This window comes from Spinacia oleracea, chromosome 1 (genome assembly GCF_020520425.1).
Source record: "Spinacia oleracea cultivar Varoflay chromosome 1, BTI_SOV_V1, whole genome shotgun sequence".
NCBI classification, from domain to species: domain Eukaryota; kingdom Viridiplantae; phylum Streptophyta; class Magnoliopsida; order Caryophyllales; family Amaranthaceae; genus Spinacia; species Spinacia oleracea.
This window is the reverse complement of record NC_079487.1, coordinates 70890562-70907838: the sequence shown is the minus strand read 5'-3', so window position 1 is coordinate 70907838 and position 17277 is coordinate 70890562. Positions and strand designations below refer to the sequence as shown.

Below are 17277 nucleotides of genomic sequence, written 5' to 3'. Positions count from 1 at the left end.
TTGGTTGTTGTAATGATTAGTGGATTGAGGTTTTACTTGGGTTTATTTTTTTAATAAAAAGAAAAAGAATTTTTTTTATACGTTAATAAACGTGTAAAAGTTCAAACGTAACAAACAAAAAGAAACGGAGGAAGTAATTACTAGTAAGTTATAACTAATTAAATTAATGATTATTTAAAATAGAAGTAATTAATTTATTTATTTATTTGCCAACTTTAATTAATATATTCAGTATTTGCTAATACGGAGTAATAAATGATTAACCATGCATTAACAATGACTAGCTACTACGAGTAATTCATAATTTTTAATTAATACGAGTACTGATTAATATTTCCTCTGTCTCTTTTTGTTTTTTACCTTTGGTATTTTTCACGCGTTTTAACGATTAATTAATGTCTGTTGAGATTCCTCTATTTTTTTTTATTTAAACAAGACAAAATACGTTTATTTATAATGTTTTCACTTTTATCAAAATTCTGATATTGGGAATAAGAGAAATATTTAATGTCCCAATGGAAAAGTGTGAGGGATTAAATGACTCAATTAATTTAATTGGTTAAAATAATTATTGGACACAGATTTTGATAGAGTATTATGACATTTATGTGATAATATAAAAGGAAACGTAAAAAACTTTTTGAAACACCCAAAAAGGAAAACATAAAGAACAAAAAGAGACGGAGAGAGTAACTTAAGTCAATGATTATGTAGAAGTAATTAATAGTTATTGTTTATTACTAATTTTAAATATCATTTTATTATTTAAATTTATTAAATTGTGTTATAATTAATTAAATACTCCGTAATTAATTTAACTACAAATTAAATTTTTGCATTGGCGGAACTACTAATTAACTTGGTTAATTAATTACTAAGGATATATAATAAATGGATAATAGAACATATAGTATATTTAAATTTCATTTTACATACTGACAGTCAACAACTGAGTTTACCAAACATCTTTATAAGTCAACCGCTAACTGAAAAGTCAATGTCAACGGCCAGTCAAACCAGCCAAATAAAACAACCGACAACCAATCTCCAACGGGCAATTGCCAAACACCCCCGTTATATTTTTCAATCCGCTAGTGTTGTCGGACATGAGTTACGGAAGAACTAAACAATTTTCCATTCAAGTAGTACACGTACGACCTTGACAAAGAGTTGTGCAGTTGTGCTGCACTGAGGACTAAGCTTATAATTGAAAGCAGAGAGAAGTATGATGACCACAGAGTAAAGAGAGGAATTAACAACTAACAACTTGAAGAAATATGTGGTGTGAGAGGGCTAAATATGGTGTGGTGTGAGACACTAAGACTGTGAGTGTGATTGGGCTAAATATGATGTGTGGTGCATAACTGTTGGTACATGTAGTCCCTTCAGTCTACTTGTGTGGTGTGTAGCGCTTTAGGACCCAGTGCCAACGACACGAAGACACCACCAAGGCCAAAACAATGTTTTTTCATGTGCTGCTGCAATTTCATTTTTATTCATCTAGATATCATGATTACCAGTGTACTGCTGTAATTTCAGTTTTATTCATCTATAAGATGGTTTGAATGTTTGCAGGTGGTTTTAGTTTCATGTTACTAGATTTGTCATTTGTGTTTGGGTCCTAGATGGCCTTTCTAGAACATCCCCGTCCCTTTTGTTGTTTTATAATTTATACGAGCAAAGCAATCAATATCTGCATGAATCTATAAAAAAGAAAGGAGTTGAGAGTTCAAAATACAGTAGAAGTAATCCCAGAACACATAATCACATGTTCACATCAAGACTAATTGTTCCATCTGTGAAGCTAATGTATTACATAAGTAGAGCCCGTTGTACAACCTCAGACTTATTTGACTAACTATAATAAGCAACTGATCAAAACTTGCGCAAATGCTGCACTAGTTACTGCACCTGCGTACATGACCTAAGTGATTCAGTAGATAAATATATACATGAAATACACTCGAGAATTCAGTATCTATTTTCAGCAGCACAGAAATCCGACTGATAGGATTGATGAACTTGTGTTTGTTGACAAAATAGATCTGGAGCTTCCATGTTTCTTGTTGATGAAAAGTCTCTTCCATCTTGAACATATTCTGGCGATAAGTCTGCAGGAACATATTCTTGTTCATTTGCATCCACCTTGTTAAACATCATGTATGCTACTGCTCTGTCGATTGCGTTGGTTTCTGACTCAGATGTATCCATCATTCTTGATCTTTGAAATTAAAAATTGACTGTCAGAAAAATACCGGGTAAAGCCATGATAGTTACTATATTTCATGCCTGCCTAATTGCCAATGCATAGCAGACAAGATTCATTTTTGAGGTTAAATCCTTTATGCAACAAAACATATATATTCGGAGAAGAGAAGGACAATACTAAAACAACAAGTGTTGAAATGTTACCTTGAGCACACACCACTAGTCTCAGGCAACGAAGGCTCGTCTAAAGAAAGGCCTTCAGCAAGAGAATTTTTTGATGTCTCCTGCTCTGAGTGCTCAGCAAGTCGGTACATGGAATCTCGAAGGCAAAGTCGAGTTGTCTCACTCAACTACAGGAGACAAGAATTGACCAAGTATTAGCAGCTAATTAAAAAATAACACTGGTAATCTGATAGTATGGTGCTGGTTTAATATAAGTTACTTTACCTGGTTTAGGACAGCCTCAAGCCCCATCAACACCGATTCTTCAGTTGATGACATATCATCATCTTCTGATGTTCTCATTGGCGCCTCATAGTCACAAGGAACAACACCCATTGTTTCCTGTACCTTAAGAAAGAAATGTAAAACATCTACAAATTAGACTTACTAGAGGGCAGACAAATTCAAGGAGTAACACTATATTGTTCTATAGCATTACCATGGCATCACCAAGCTTAGCTCCTTTAGACGTACAATGCAGACAAATGCCATGCTAACAAAGAGATCCACAAAGCATGCAGTAGAAAAGGTCTGAAACTCACATTTTCCATCACAGTTATTTTTCTTCAAGGGTTTAATAACCACGAATCTATGTCTGCATACATATCTTATCTGGTCTAACAGCTCATCAAAGAATATGAACTATCCTTAAAGAAACACTATCAAGCTTAGACCGAACTTGTACCTTCCAATCAAACGGAACCAAAATTGTGTGACCCTATCTTGATTCTTTACCCAAACAAACTGACAAATCAGATCCAAAACTGAAAAAAATGATTCATCACCCCACATATGACCTATTCTGAATAATCTGTTTACCCATCTCTAGACTCAGCCTTCGCTGATACTTTTCCTCAAGAAAAATCAAGACATGCGTTAATTCTCTTTCTTTGATATATGATAAATTAACAGTTGATTACGAGAAAAGATTGTATGATTTTATTAGGTCAGATAGTCATTTGACAACAGCAAGTAGACAAATACCATGCACGCGATAAATAATTGAGGTACAAGGTTAGACAGCAATCTCACCTTAACTGAAGGACAAGTCTGATCTGAGTTGTTTCGAGAAGTACGTTTGGATAAATGGGCATATCCGTTATTGGCATTTTTGAAGCACTTTAAGCTTCCCACTCCATCTGTATCACAAGAATTACTCTGAAAATCCATCATGTTGTTGGTGGAATGACTATTAGATGGCACTCCAATGTAGAGAGATTGTGTTGGGAGGACATCATCTTCAAGCAAGGAACTCCTATACGAATCAAATATAAAAAAGGGTAAGAAAATTAACAAAAACAGTACTAGTTTAGATGTAGCTGAATAAAAATTGATCGTCTTCTGCACTTGAACATCCCAAAAAAATTGAAAATTTCTTCAATATATCAGCGATGGGAAAATGCCAACAACAAGATAATTCAATTTGAATGGGATATCCAATATTCCTTTCTTAGTTTTTGGGTAGGTAAGATGAATGACCCAACTGGACCTGATCCGTTTGCAGATCAGGCCCTTGGAAGTGGGGGAAAGGATAAAGGGAAGCCCCACAACCAAGAACCGTAGTTAAGAAGATTAAAATCCTCCCAACTACACCAAGCAAGCTTGGTTTCCATACTTACTTACTACTACTACATAGGGAGAGTGTAAAGCACTGACAAATTTTTACTAATTTTGCTACATGAATTCCTACATGCATTAAAGCAAGTATGTTAAACTCCAGAAGCCTGTACAAGAATATGTCATCCGCTGAGTCGGTCTCTGCAAGATTATTGTAGTAGTAATCTGGACGAACTGAAGCAGCAGAGTTCCTACGGAGAGAATGAGAATCCTCAGAAGATCCTCGAAAATCGTTTGATTCATAAGAAAGCTCTCCATCTACTTGTTTGTTGCCACCTCTACTAGTAAACAATGTTTGTTGTTGTTGTTTTTCGTTTGCAACGTTACCTGAATCAAAGCTGTTTTCCCATCCACTGTTCCCTCCTATTTCACTTGATTCCCATTGCATCCAACTATCTGATGATGGAAGAGTACTAAAGTACTCTTGTTCTTTTTGAAATACAAGATGACCATCATGTCCATAATACCATTCTGTCATTCTTTCTCTTACCTGCAAAAGATTTAACACTCAATTGTTACTTAAACAACACAACAGAATATTAGCATCACAAACACAACAGAATATAAATGTCTCTTGTAATTCATATGATCAAACCTTATCTTCCTTAAAAAGTAAAAACTGTGTTATTTTGATGTTGCACTTATTTTGAGATTGAAGTTAGTAAATGGCTGAACAGAATTTGAGGGTTTGGTTTTAAAAAGAGTGACATGATCTGCAGCATTTCAGAACTCTGGCTGCTGTAATATTGGTTAACTACATTTTATAAAAATATGATATACTTTCATGCGGTGATGCCTCATTATATCATACCTTATCTTCACTGTCACGGTCACCGCTATTCAACCGCATAGGATTTCGATTTCCTAGTACTAAAGGTTTTCTTTTCTATATTATTTTAATAACAATAACAGGAATTCTTCCAACACCCCAAGAGTTGATCTGAATTATACTGCACAAAACAACTACTCCCTCCGTTTCCAATTACTTCACTTTTTTACTGCAATCTCTAATTCACAACTTCGACTAGACTACTTATATCATTAGTTTTTTTAAAAATAAGTATGTTTTCGAAACGAATCTTAACAAAATCCTACTCTATCATGTTCATTCAAATTTGACATTTCTGGAAATAGATTTATAACCTGTCATCTTAGAGTTAGCTTAAAACTATGAAAAGTTAACTTGACAACGAGTGAATTTTTTAGCTTAGTGAAAGTTCAAACTCTAAAATCCAAATTTTCAATTTATTCAACTCTTATCATAATAATACACAATTAATATTATAAACATAATCTTACTTCAATTTACACTCCACAAACCAATAATAAATCAATTTAAACAAAATTTCTAACAACCCAATTAAGATAAGATAGTACTATTAAATTCATAAAATCAGAAAATTTCTTAAAACCCAAATTATCAGATCAAAACCAACTTTTACACACAATTAACAACAACATCAACAACAATAACAAATACTTCATCCCAATATGATACGAGGTCGGCTACATGAACCAAGATTTTATTTATGGCCGTCTTATCGACCAATTTTCTTCATCTAAGCAATCAACAATTAACAACACATAAAATTAAACTAACAAAGATTGAAATGTTAAAAGTAACATTACCTCTTAATTTAGTAATAAAAAATCAGCCAAATTGAGAATACCCAATTCAATTTCAGAACTCAAGAATCAAAATTTCGCTCAAATCTGACAATCCAGATGAAATGAAGTGGTTATAAATCTGGGAAACCTTGAATTTGTATTAAAAATGTACTGAAAAAAACAGGGGAAGAGAGAAGAAGAGAAGAGAGAGAGAGGAAAAGAGGGGAAATTGTGTTTAGTTGGTAAGAAAAAATATGTGGGCGAGAAGCCAATAACTAGAGGAGAGAAGGAAAAGCAGAGGAAGATATACAATAAACAAACAAAATCATTTTTGTGGTTGAGAAGAGCCTCATCAAAATAAACAAAACTATTGGTCCACGTGTTAATATACGGGCCCACCAAGAAATCAAATTTGTGGTGCACCTTGCTCTGTGGGAACCCACTCGACAAGTACTAGGTTCTTAATTGTTTGCATCTCAAATTAACTAAATACAGTCAGTTGATACTACAAGATATGCTTTCTTTTTTTGGGTGTTTAAGGGAATAGGATAAAAAAGGGTCAAGATAAATAAAATAAATATATTGAGGTTCGACTTATAAACAAGGATAAGGAAACTTTTGATATGGATTATAGTACATCATATGAAGTTGTACAAGTATGACATATACTTCTATATAAAGTGAAATTTTGAAAATGTATGGACAAATTGAAAAGCAAAAAAAATATATGTAGATATGTTAGCTAATAATGTACTATCTTCGTCCTTAATACTCGCACCGGTTTGATCGGTATGGAGTTTAAGATCCTTGAATTGACTCATTAATTTAATGAGTGTTAGTTGATGTGGTGTATTTTTTTAATATAATTAGTGGAAAATGTGTAAGGGATGGGGAGTGGTGAGTGGGGATGTGAATTTTTAAATGTTTTTTTTTATAGGGAGTAGAGGTGTAGGTGAGTTAGTAGGTAAGTGTGAGAAATAATATAATATTGGTAAAAATTTCTATTTATAGAAGCGGTGCAAGTATTAAAGGACGCCCCAAAAAAAAAGCGGTGTGAGTATTAAGGGACGGAGGGAGTATTTGTGTTTTTTTATTTTAAGGCTTTATATGAAATTCTATTGATGAATTTTGAATTTTTTTTTCCTTTCGTTATAAGCATTATATGATATGTAATACTTGTTTAATCATTTCACAAATAATATCTCCGCATTCTCCTCATTTTCCTTAAACAGTGAGTACAATCGTGAATGTGCAAAATAATTAATTGGGCAGCTTGGACCACTTAAACTAACCAACTTGAGTCATACCTTTATATGTATAAACTTCTGGATATGCACCAATGATCGACACAACTCAAGACTCTGTTTGGAAGTCATGTCCAAATATGTCTTGGATGTTGATCATACATACCCCCACAAAAGTATAATTCCTACAATAATCCATATATACTTTCTCCTACATTTTGGATTAGAACATATTAGATGCGCCCTTTCACATTTCCCCCTTACATGTAAGGAGAAAACGTGAGAGAGATCACCTATGCGCATAAAAATATCATTGGGTGCACGGTGCACCCGGATACATCTAATAATTTTCACTTATGGATAGGAAGGGGACAATGATACCCTCCGATGCCATATCCCTACCAAGAAGGGTGACGGAAGGTCATTTGTTTTGTATCGTAGTACTACTTACTACTCCTTCCGTTCTTTTTTGTTTGCTTACTCAATTTGACTTTTCACAACTTTCAAGACGTCATTTAAAACGTAAGTATCTACAATCCTAAACGATGAAAAATTTAATAGGCTGATATTCTAAAAATATACATTGAATCGAACCTAACAAGACTATTTTATTTTTTATAGGTTAATGAAATTTCATAGTTATATTTTTTAAATATGACTCTTAAAATATGGGGCAAATATTTAAAGATGGAAGAAATAAATAAATAATAAATATTATTGCAGCCGTCAAGTTGGTTGGGGAAAGATTAGCAATTGGATATCATATTTCAAATGAAGGTGGTAGTACTATATACTTTACAGAAAAAGTTAATATGCATTATCCATAATAAACTTAAATTTGTGATATTTTGACCATTAATCACTGTAGTCATATGTCTTCCAAGATGAATAAATTAAACAGTAGAACCCTATCTGTAATATTTCCCCTGAAGACACTTAGACACTAAATGAAAAACATTTCTAGGTTAAACTAACTAAAGGGTCGTTTGGTTCACACGAGGCAAAGGGAATGGAATCAAGAAAGGGTATGGAATGGAATGGAAAGCAAATCCCTTATATTTTAAGAGTGTTTGTTTAAACATATCCAAAGAAAACCCTAAAAATCCCACCACCAATCCACCACCAGTCCACCACCACCAACCAACGACCGCGACTCCGCGACGACCTGTCTCTCCCCGACCCGCAACTCACTATCGCCTGAAAAGATCTAAAGCCCTACCCGCCGGCAACCCGATTTCGCCAGCAACCGTCAGCAACTCGATTACCACCACCAGAACCTCCGATCTCGCCAGAAACCGCCAGCAACCTTCGAATGCCGCCATCAACTCGCTGGAAACTAAGTTGCGAACTTGCCAGCAACTCGTCGGACACCGTCGACCTCAAGGGTGGGTCGACGGTTAGGGTTGCTAAGATGGTGGGGATGGTGTTATGGGTTGGTCTATGGTGGATGTGGTGGTGTGTTGATGATGTATGGTGGATCAGGGAAAGGGAATGCCTAGGGGGGTGGGGAATCTATAAGAGGGATTTGAGGGAATCAAGGGTTAAAGGAAATGATTGAAATAGCATTACAACCAACAACAAAGGAAATTAATCCTTCTAATTCCCTTTCCCTTTCCTGAATACCCCCAACCAAACGATCTCTAACTGTATGAGGTTCTTCATACCTATTACAAAGTAATTTTTCTTTCTTTTTGTTTTAAAATATTGGCAAATGGTAGATGATGTATACGCCAATTGGTCACTTATCTTGGATATTGCCTTCAAACTTTAATCAATTACTATAATAGACATTCGTTGTTTTAAATCTTTTTGTACTACGTAAGTATGAAGAATCATCCTAATGTGTCTGAATCTTATACGGGTCGAATGATCGATAATATCTAGTTAACATGAACGCCTTCTTTCCTTTAACTACTCTGATTTAATCATCTTTAAAATCAAAATCAGAACGTGAAAACATTTCCAATCAACCGAGCTTAACTAAAAATTAGTAAAGCCATGACATTGACAAAATTAAACTTGGCGTAAAAGTCAAAAGATAAGCTCAATAATAATAATAATAATAATAATAATAATAAGGGGCTAAAATCAAACATGGCTCCACTTAAAATTCTTTATAAAAATTAAATAAAAATGGAAAAACGCTCTATTAAAAGCTGGCAAAACCAAATCAAATTTGTGGTGGAAATTGATCGGTGGGACCCAATCAACAGATACTAGATTTGTAGCTCTCATACAGTCATACTGGATATGCTTTCTTTCTTTCTTTTTTTTTTTTTTTTTTTTTTTTTTGCTTAAAGCTTTAGTTGTTCAAAAGTAAAGCCCAAATTCTTATATGAGACTGTCTTCACTATCAACTGATGGTGAGACCAGTTCACACTTACGAATTTAGGTGTGTTACTTCTATAGTTTAGACATGTTACTTTTTTTTATAATTTTAGAGGAGGTACTTTTTTTAGTTTAGGTATGTTACTTCTATAGTTTATACATGTTACTTTTTTTTATACGGAGTAGTTTTAGGGGAGATACCTTATTAATTTAGGTATGTTACTTCTATAGTTTAGACATATTACTTTTTAAAAAAAAAAAAAATTAGACGAAGTACTTTTTTTAGTTTAGGTACGTTACTTCTATAGTTTATACATGTTACTTTTTTTATACGGAGTAGTTTTAGGGGAGATACCTTCTTAGTTTAGGTATGTTACTTCTATAGTTTAGACATGTTACTTTTTTATAATAATTTTAGGGGAGGTATTTTTTTTAGTTTAGACATGTTACTTTTTTTTATATAATTTTAGATGAGGTACTTTTTTAGTTTAGGTATGTTACTTCTATAGTTTAGACATGTTACTTTTTTTTGTACGGAATAGTTTTAGGGGAGGTACATTTTTAGTTTAGGTATGTTACTTCTATAGTTTAGACATGTTACTTTTTTTTTTTTTTTAAATAAAAAAATAAAAATTTAGAGGAGGTACTTTTTTAGTTTAGGTATGTTACTTCTATAGTTTAGATCTGTTACTTTTTTTTATATAGTTCAAGTTGATGGTGTGACTGGTCTCACAGAAGACGCGCTGAAAGTAAAGAAACAATAGATATGAACATATGAGGTACAAGTATGACATGTACATATAAAGTGAATTTTTAAAATTAATTTACAAGTTAGAAAATATCTAAATTTTATTCAAATTAAACTAGAAGTGAATTTTAAAAAATTGAATTACATATTGGTTGAATAATATCTAAAATTATCTAATTTAAACTATTCCCTCCGTCTTTAATACTCTATTAATCTATTCTTTTTTGTTATATTTATCTGATCTGAACTTGTCTGAAATTATCCGACCTGAACTTATGTGATATGAACTTATCTGAATTTATTAGAGCTTATTGGAACTTAACTGAACTTATTGAAACTGTTCAAACCTGATTGTAACTTATTAGACCTGATGGGAACTTATTATAATAATAAAATAAAAAAAATAATAAACCCAATAATAATAATAATAAAATAATAATAATAATTATTTTATTATTAATACTACTAATAAATAAATACGGAGTAATAATGGAACTCTATGTATACTTCCCCCGAAAAAATAAACAGTATAACCCTATCTGTAATGTTTCCCCTGAAGACACTTAGACACTAAATAATAAATAACAATAATAAATAAAAAATAAAAAATGAATAAATAATAATAATAGTAGTAATAAATAAGGAAAAATTGATTCTAAAAATACAACCTTTAAGCGATCTGTTTAAAAAGGGTTGACTTTCCGTTTAATTAAGAATAACACAACTTTTTAGACTTGTCTTCTTTTAAAGGGCTCCCCTCATAAATGATTGGCTAGAATAGGTAATATGAAAACCAACCTTACAAATTAAACATTTTTTCTTTATATAATTAACAAGAAGATTAAAAAATATTGTAGCATATTACCTATTTTAGCAAGTTATTATAGAGGAAAGCCATTTAAAAGAAGATATGTCCAAAAGGTTGTGTTATTCTTAGATAAACATAAAGTCAGCCATTTTTAAGTAGATCGCTTAAAGGTTGTATTTTTAGAGTCAATTTTTCCTAATAATAATTATTGAAACGGGTCCGGTTTATACAAGTCCAGGTAGAAACGGATCCGAGTTTAATGGGTTAGAGTTTAAACGGATCCATGTTTATACGATCCGGGTTGAAATGGGTCCGGGTTCAAACAGGTTCGGGTTGAAACGGGTTTGGGTTAAAATATATTTGGGTTTTTAATGCTCGGGTTCATATCGAATGGGGTTGGGTCATTTCGGGTTGGGTTGTGTAGGGGTTTTTTTTTTTTGATCTTTTTCCCGTTTCCTACAGTGGGGGGTTTGCCACGCGGCGGTTAGTTTAGAGAACCGTTGAATTGTTTTTGCACCTTGAAGGAGTCGCCACCAAACTTATTTTAGGTCTCGTTTGGGAAGACCGCACAATGACTCTATTTTTGGATAAGGCCTTGAATCCTTGAAACGGATGGGTGAGATCCGGGCTCGGGAACGAAAATGCTTATTCGGCGAGCTTTAAAAATATTGAAGTACGTTGGCACAACATTGTTTCGAAAATAAACCCTAAGATTAGACTATGTGGGTTTGCAAATTAGAACAAAATAGAATTTCTAATTGTACGGTGGTCACTTTGCTTTAAAGATTGATTTAAGGAACCTAAGGCCGGTTTGTCCAAAAATATCTTCGTTAAGCGTGATGTAACCTTTGTATTTTGTTGTATTTAGCATGTTGGTGATGAAAGAGATAAAGCACATAAAGCAACATCACAATACTAAATAAAGTGCGGAATTAGTAAATACAAGACCCCCTAGAAAAGGACTAGGGAGTAGGTCCACATTGCCTAGAAATGGACTAGGCAAGTAAAGGTGCGGAATTGAAAGTGCGAAATTGAAATTGCGGTATTGAAATTGCGGTATTGAAATTGCGGTATTGAAAGTGCGATATTGAAAGTGCGATATTGAAAGTGTGATATTGAAATTACGATATTGAAATTTGTACTTGGGCACATGAGATTCGAACGCCAAGCGGCTCCTTAAAAATAAGTGCGCCCGACACGAATTCAAAGCCAAAAATCTCAACTTGGGAGAGGTTTCTCAACCCAAATGTCCTAGATTTTGCATGTTGAACTTGAAATTGAAAGCTTGAATATTGAAAGGTTTGAACTTGAAAATATTAAAACTTTGAACTTGAAATGATTGAAATTTGAAAACTTGAACTTGTATGTTGAAATTTGAAGACTTGAACTTGTATATTGAAAAATGGAGTTTTGAATCTCAAAAGATTAAACCTTTAAATGCTAAAAGGTGTCATCTTTGATTACTCCATGCTTGAAGGTGATTCTAGTTCAAAGAGATGAATGCAAGCAACTTTGAACATCCTTGAATCTTGAAAGTTTGTATTTTGTATTTTGAAAAAGTTTGTATTTTTGAAAAAGCATGTATGATTGTTGCAAGTGGTGTTTTTTATGACGAAAAAAGCACCAACTTGCTAATCATTTGAAATCAAAATTGCATGATTAATTGAAATGGGATTCGGATTTACCTAGTTAAGCTTAGGCTCGAGCTCCCAATTGCTCTTGAATTTAGGACTTTTTGTATGTGTTTTGAAGAGTTTTGAAGTTTGTATTGTGAGGAGTAATGTCGAAATTACGACGTTATATGTGTTGTGCTCCTCCTTTTTCGAAGGAAATGAGGGGTATTTATAGGAGGGAAATGGTGCAAAACGCCAGCACACGCCAGCGCTGGGCGCTGCTGACGTGGGTTGAATGCCGCCAAAAAGGACGGAAAGATGCCGTCCTTGATTTGTCTTGTATGGGTGTACCTTCGTACGAATAGTACGATGTTTGGCATGTAGTTTTTGCTTGGAGGTTAAGGCTTGAATTTGCGTCTAAAAACAAACCTTTCTCGGATTTTTGAATTCTGGTTTTACGGGGCGGGGCCCGGCATGCTCGGTTTTGTGGGTCGGCGCCCGAATTTCACTTGCCTTATATGATTTTGAGTGGAAAAGGCCTAGTAAGACCAATGGGATGGTCCACTAGTTGAGATTGTACTTGGATCTTGAAATTGGATTTTGGAAGTTGTATTTTGTACCGAGTTCCGGGAGGGGAACGGTCTCGGGGATTGGATTTTGGACTTTGGATTTCGGAGGTATTCTTAGCAATGGGGATTTCCGTCTGGAGTTACTCCAATCGCCTAACAAGGATAATGGTTTCGTCATCATCCCAAAGGGGAGACACAAATTAGGTGTCTACAGAAGCCCCCACTTTGACTGAGCGTTCGGTTAGGAAAGCGCAAGTCAAAGTATTTCGAAAGGGACGGAGAATGGTCAAGATGTTCTGCAATCGAGACCACTCTTTGTACGCCGGTACCTGCACAAAACAGGCGTTAGAAAAAGGATAGAGTCTACCTCCGTGCGGTTGGTGATGACTCCGATTTGTACTTGTACTTTTCCGCCTTCAGTTCAGGACGGAGCTTGGCATCGAAAATTTGAATTTTTGAATCTTGAATTTTGAACTTTGACACCCGGAGTTAATCCGTTGGGATGTGCTTTGCTAGGGATAAGAGCTTTTTACTAGCCCTTAAAATTTTGAACTTTGACTGACTTTCCCGGAGCTTGGGTCCGTTGGGAGTTGGGCGCCCGAGTCGTTGTATTTTTTGGACTTTGTATTCTTGAAATATTCATCTGTTTGTACTTGGAGATACAGGTGTATACCCGTATTTTTGATGGATGGTTCGATGCGACGTTTGATGCTTGGTGCGGAAGACCGTAGCAGCAAAGGGCGTGCAATCAGCACGGGAGACCGCGTGCGCTGTAGACCTGCGCATGCAGCAGGTCAGCGCTGGGCGCTGGTGCGGTGTCTGGCGCTGGGCTGCACTATATAAGTGCCCCCTTGCCGTGCCATTTTGAGGCACATTCACTTGAAATTTTTGCTTCTTTTCTCTCAAAGGTCGACTAACTTCTCCCCTTGGTCTTGTTCTTGCCTTGTCCATGTAAGTTTTTTCATGTTTTTGCTTATGAAATAACTCTTGGATTGCATGTAGTTTTGATTTTCTCGTACTTTGAAATGATGCTTGTATGCTTAAGTTTCTTGAATCTTGTAGAAAACTGTTTGATAGCCACTTGAACTTGAACTGTTGGAACTTGTACTTTTGAATATTTGAACTTGTATCTGCTTTGGCACGGATAGCCTAGGCGTTGATGTAGAACTTGAATACCTGCTTCGGCGTGGATAGCCTAGGCGTTGGTGTAGAACTTTGAATACCTGCTTTGGCGTGGGTAGCCTAGGCGTTGGTGTAGAACTTGTACCTTGAACTAGAGGTCCACTGGGGATTTTGTTTTGAATTTTTTTTAACTTTGTTTAGGCTAGTATAGGATAGCCCCCAGTTTAGAATTTTGACTCTTTGTATGCTACTTGATTTAGTATGCCTCGTCACACTCGGAGAAAGCTCGCTGAGTCGTCTGTGGTTCGAGCTGCTAAGGAAGATGCTTTGGATGATGAAGCGGCTGCAATAAATGCACCAGGTGGGGGTATGGTTCCCCGAGATGCTCCTGCTTTCCCTGGTGCTGGTTGGACCCCTTCCGACCTGGTGTTTCGGCCGGATTGGCACTTGTCTCAGCGGCCTCGCGCTGGCATGGTGAGTCTTGTACTGTGTTTCGAATTTGTACTTTGTATTTGTATAGGTCTTGAGCTAACTCGCTCACCTGTAGGCCGACGGAAAGCCGTTCCGTACTTACTGGTCCTTGGTGGAGGTTCAGAGGGCCTTTAAGGCTCTCCGTGCTGATGAGGAGGCTATGGGGATTTGGTCGCAGATGGGCCTGGCCGATTTCTGGCGCACCATGGGAGGTTCCTCGAGGAGAACGGGGAATAAAAACCATTTGTGGGCTTTGTTGGAGCTGTGGTGGGATACCACCAACACTTTCCACATGGCATGGGGGGAGATTACTATTACCCCTCTTGAGTTTGCTATGATTACAGGTCTTCCTTTTTCTGAGAGGAATGTGACCTTTGACTCTGAGCTGACGTGGCGCTCGGCCGCTGCCAGGGACTTGCTCGGCCCTGTTGTTGATTTGTCAGAGGACGACTCTCACGCTTCTGTGACGGTGCTTGTGGATGCTATATGTGGTGAGGGTGTGTCCGCGGAGCAGAGGGTTAGGCTCTTCCTCCTTGTTTTTGTTAGCAGAGTGATTGCCCCGAGTAGGAACAGTCGGGTGCATATTAGCTTTTTGTCCGCTCTGAGGGACTTGAGAGCTGTTCCGAGTTATAACTGGGGTGGTTTGGCCTATAGCCACCTCTTGTATGAAATGAGGCGGGCCTCCCGGACTGCACTGCGGAGTGACCCGAGCATGGCTGCTCTATGGAGCGTGCTGGAGGTATTCGAGACTCTTTGTACTGTGTATTTTGTATTTGTACGCTTGTATCTTGAACTTGACTGATGTTTTGTTTGTTCCTTGAAAGATTTGGATCTATGAGCACTTCCCGACTTTGGCGCCGGAGCGTACTAGAGATGCGGCTTACCTGTATGCTGCCTCTTGGATAGGAGCGGTGCGCGTCGGTGCGTCCTTGGCGGCTTCTCGTAGAGCTTGGAGAGTTTTGCCTGCTGATAGGGTAATCTTTTGTACTGTTTTGCTTTCTTGTATTTGTATTTGTACGGTTGCCTGAGTTGTCTGCTTTGTGGGTGGTATGGCGTCCTTTTGCCAATGCAGTTGTACCTGCCTCAGCTGCTCATGCCCCATTCATGTCTGGGCGGCGGGTTTTTCTTCCAGGGCTGTACCGCCATATGTGGTATCTGGGGGAGCGAGTGTCCCTTCTGCACAGTTCAGGGGATAGACTTGTCCCCAAGGATCCGCCGGAGTCCATGCTGGCGTTGGATGAAGAGTTGGCCCGGCTATATGCGGAGGCTAGGGGCGAGGCTGTTTGCCGCTCTTGGAGGGAGTTTGTACACAGGAAGGGGAGCTATGACGACTTCCTGAGGAGGCTGGCTCCACCAGTACGCTTCGTACTGCCGGTGAGCTTTTGAACCTTGTATTCTTGTATTCTTGCATTCTTGCATTCTTGTATTCTTGTATTGATTCATGACTGTATGATTGTATGATTGTATGTAGGAGGAGGAGGTTGATCTTGAGGACATTCCTCATGCTGATAGGATCCTCCGCTATGAGAACTCGGACGGGGAAGAGGTGGTGGAGACCATTCCTTGGGCTTCTCCTCCGCACCGGAAATCATATGATGCTGTACCTGAGCATTAGGCCCCTGTAAGTACTGTTGCATTTTTGAAACTGTTTGTAACTTGTATTTGGAAACTGATCTTGAATTTTGTATGCAGGCGCCTCGGGAGAGAGTGCGTCGCTGGATGCTCTTGCTTTATTCTTGGAAGAGGCAGTGCGCCAAGCTGACCCGAAAGCTTTTTGGCCGGAACAGAGAGGTACCTCACTTGATTTTGAAACTTGTATACTGGAAATTCCAACTTGGGAAAATTGATTCTTGAAATTGTATCTTGTATAGGAGCGCCGTCGAGACCGTAGGGACTCTGTTGACAGGGAGCCTTAGGCGGAGACGTCCTCGAGACAAGAGGGACCAAGCTTTGAGCTGGGACAGGGGTCCGGTGCTGGTGCTCATCAGAGGCACTCTGATGTTGAGTGGGGAGCTTCTCCTTTTGTACATGTTGACCCCACCAGGCATTCATTCTGAGGTGCTAGCGGTTCACGGCCCTTTGTTCCTCCTTCCGGCTACTACTTCGGAGGAAGTGGTCCTCTGCCTTGGGGTGCAAGTTCATGGGCTTGCTACGCGGAGATGGATAGGATGCGCCAGGCTCAGATGTATGGGTCGTATCCGTATATGCCAATGCCGCCGCCGTATCAGCATTCCTCCCCTCAGCAGGGAGTTCATCCCTCCACTGGCACACTTCGTATCTCGGAGCAGGATCCTAGTACCCAAGGGACGGAGATGGATCAGGAGCTGGAGCGCCTTAGGAGGCGTAATAGGGACAAGGCACCTGTGGTTGACGTCACTGCTGATGATGACTCAGACTGACCCTGCATGGTAGCGAGTTTTAGCTTGCCTGGGTTGATTTTGTATAGGCTAGATGTATTGTATTTGTATGGATTGAAACTTGAATTTTTGTGTGGTTTGTATGGTTTTGAACTTTAATTGGTTTGTAAAATTTGAAGATTGGCTTTTGTATATTTGAAATTGTATGTGTAGTGTGTGCCTTGAAATTTTGTAGCTATATGCATGCATGACAATTTTGCGAAAAATTTTGAAAAATTTTGCCCATTTTTTCCGGGTGTATATACCCAGTATAAGCCCCCACTTTGACTGAGGTTTTTTGGTTAGGAAAAGCGCAAGTCAAA

The 17277-nt window shown here is 37.3% G+C and overlaps 1 protein-coding gene across 3 annotated transcripts; it reads right to left on the bottom strand.

Annotated features, from left to right (window-relative positions):
• Nucleotides 1-1721: 1721 nt before the first annotated feature.
• LOC110775653 (protein LNK3) lies at nt 1722-5931 on the bottom strand. Of its 3 annotated transcripts, none has more exons than XM_056833997.1 (6): nt 5677-5930; nt 4161-4537; nt 3463-3685; nt 2656-2772; nt 2413-2558; nt 1722-2221 (listed from the first exon to the last, which is right to left on the bottom strand). In XM_056833997.1, exons 2-6 carry the CDS (start codon nt 4523-4525, stop codon nt 1972-1974), a joined length of 1101 nt encoding a protein of 366 aa, XP_056689975.1. In that variant the 5' UTR covers nt 4526-4537; nt 5677-5930; the 3' UTR covers nt 1722-1971. The 3 variants fall into 3 exon arrangements, with proteins under 3 accessions (XP_056689975.1, XP_021835957.2, XP_021835962.2); XM_021980265.2 differs by having other exon boundaries at nt 2656-2778; nt 5677-5929; XM_021980270.2 differs by having other exon boundaries at nt 2063-2240; nt 2656-2778; nt 5677-5931.
• Nucleotides 5932-17277: the final 11346 nt, after the last annotated feature.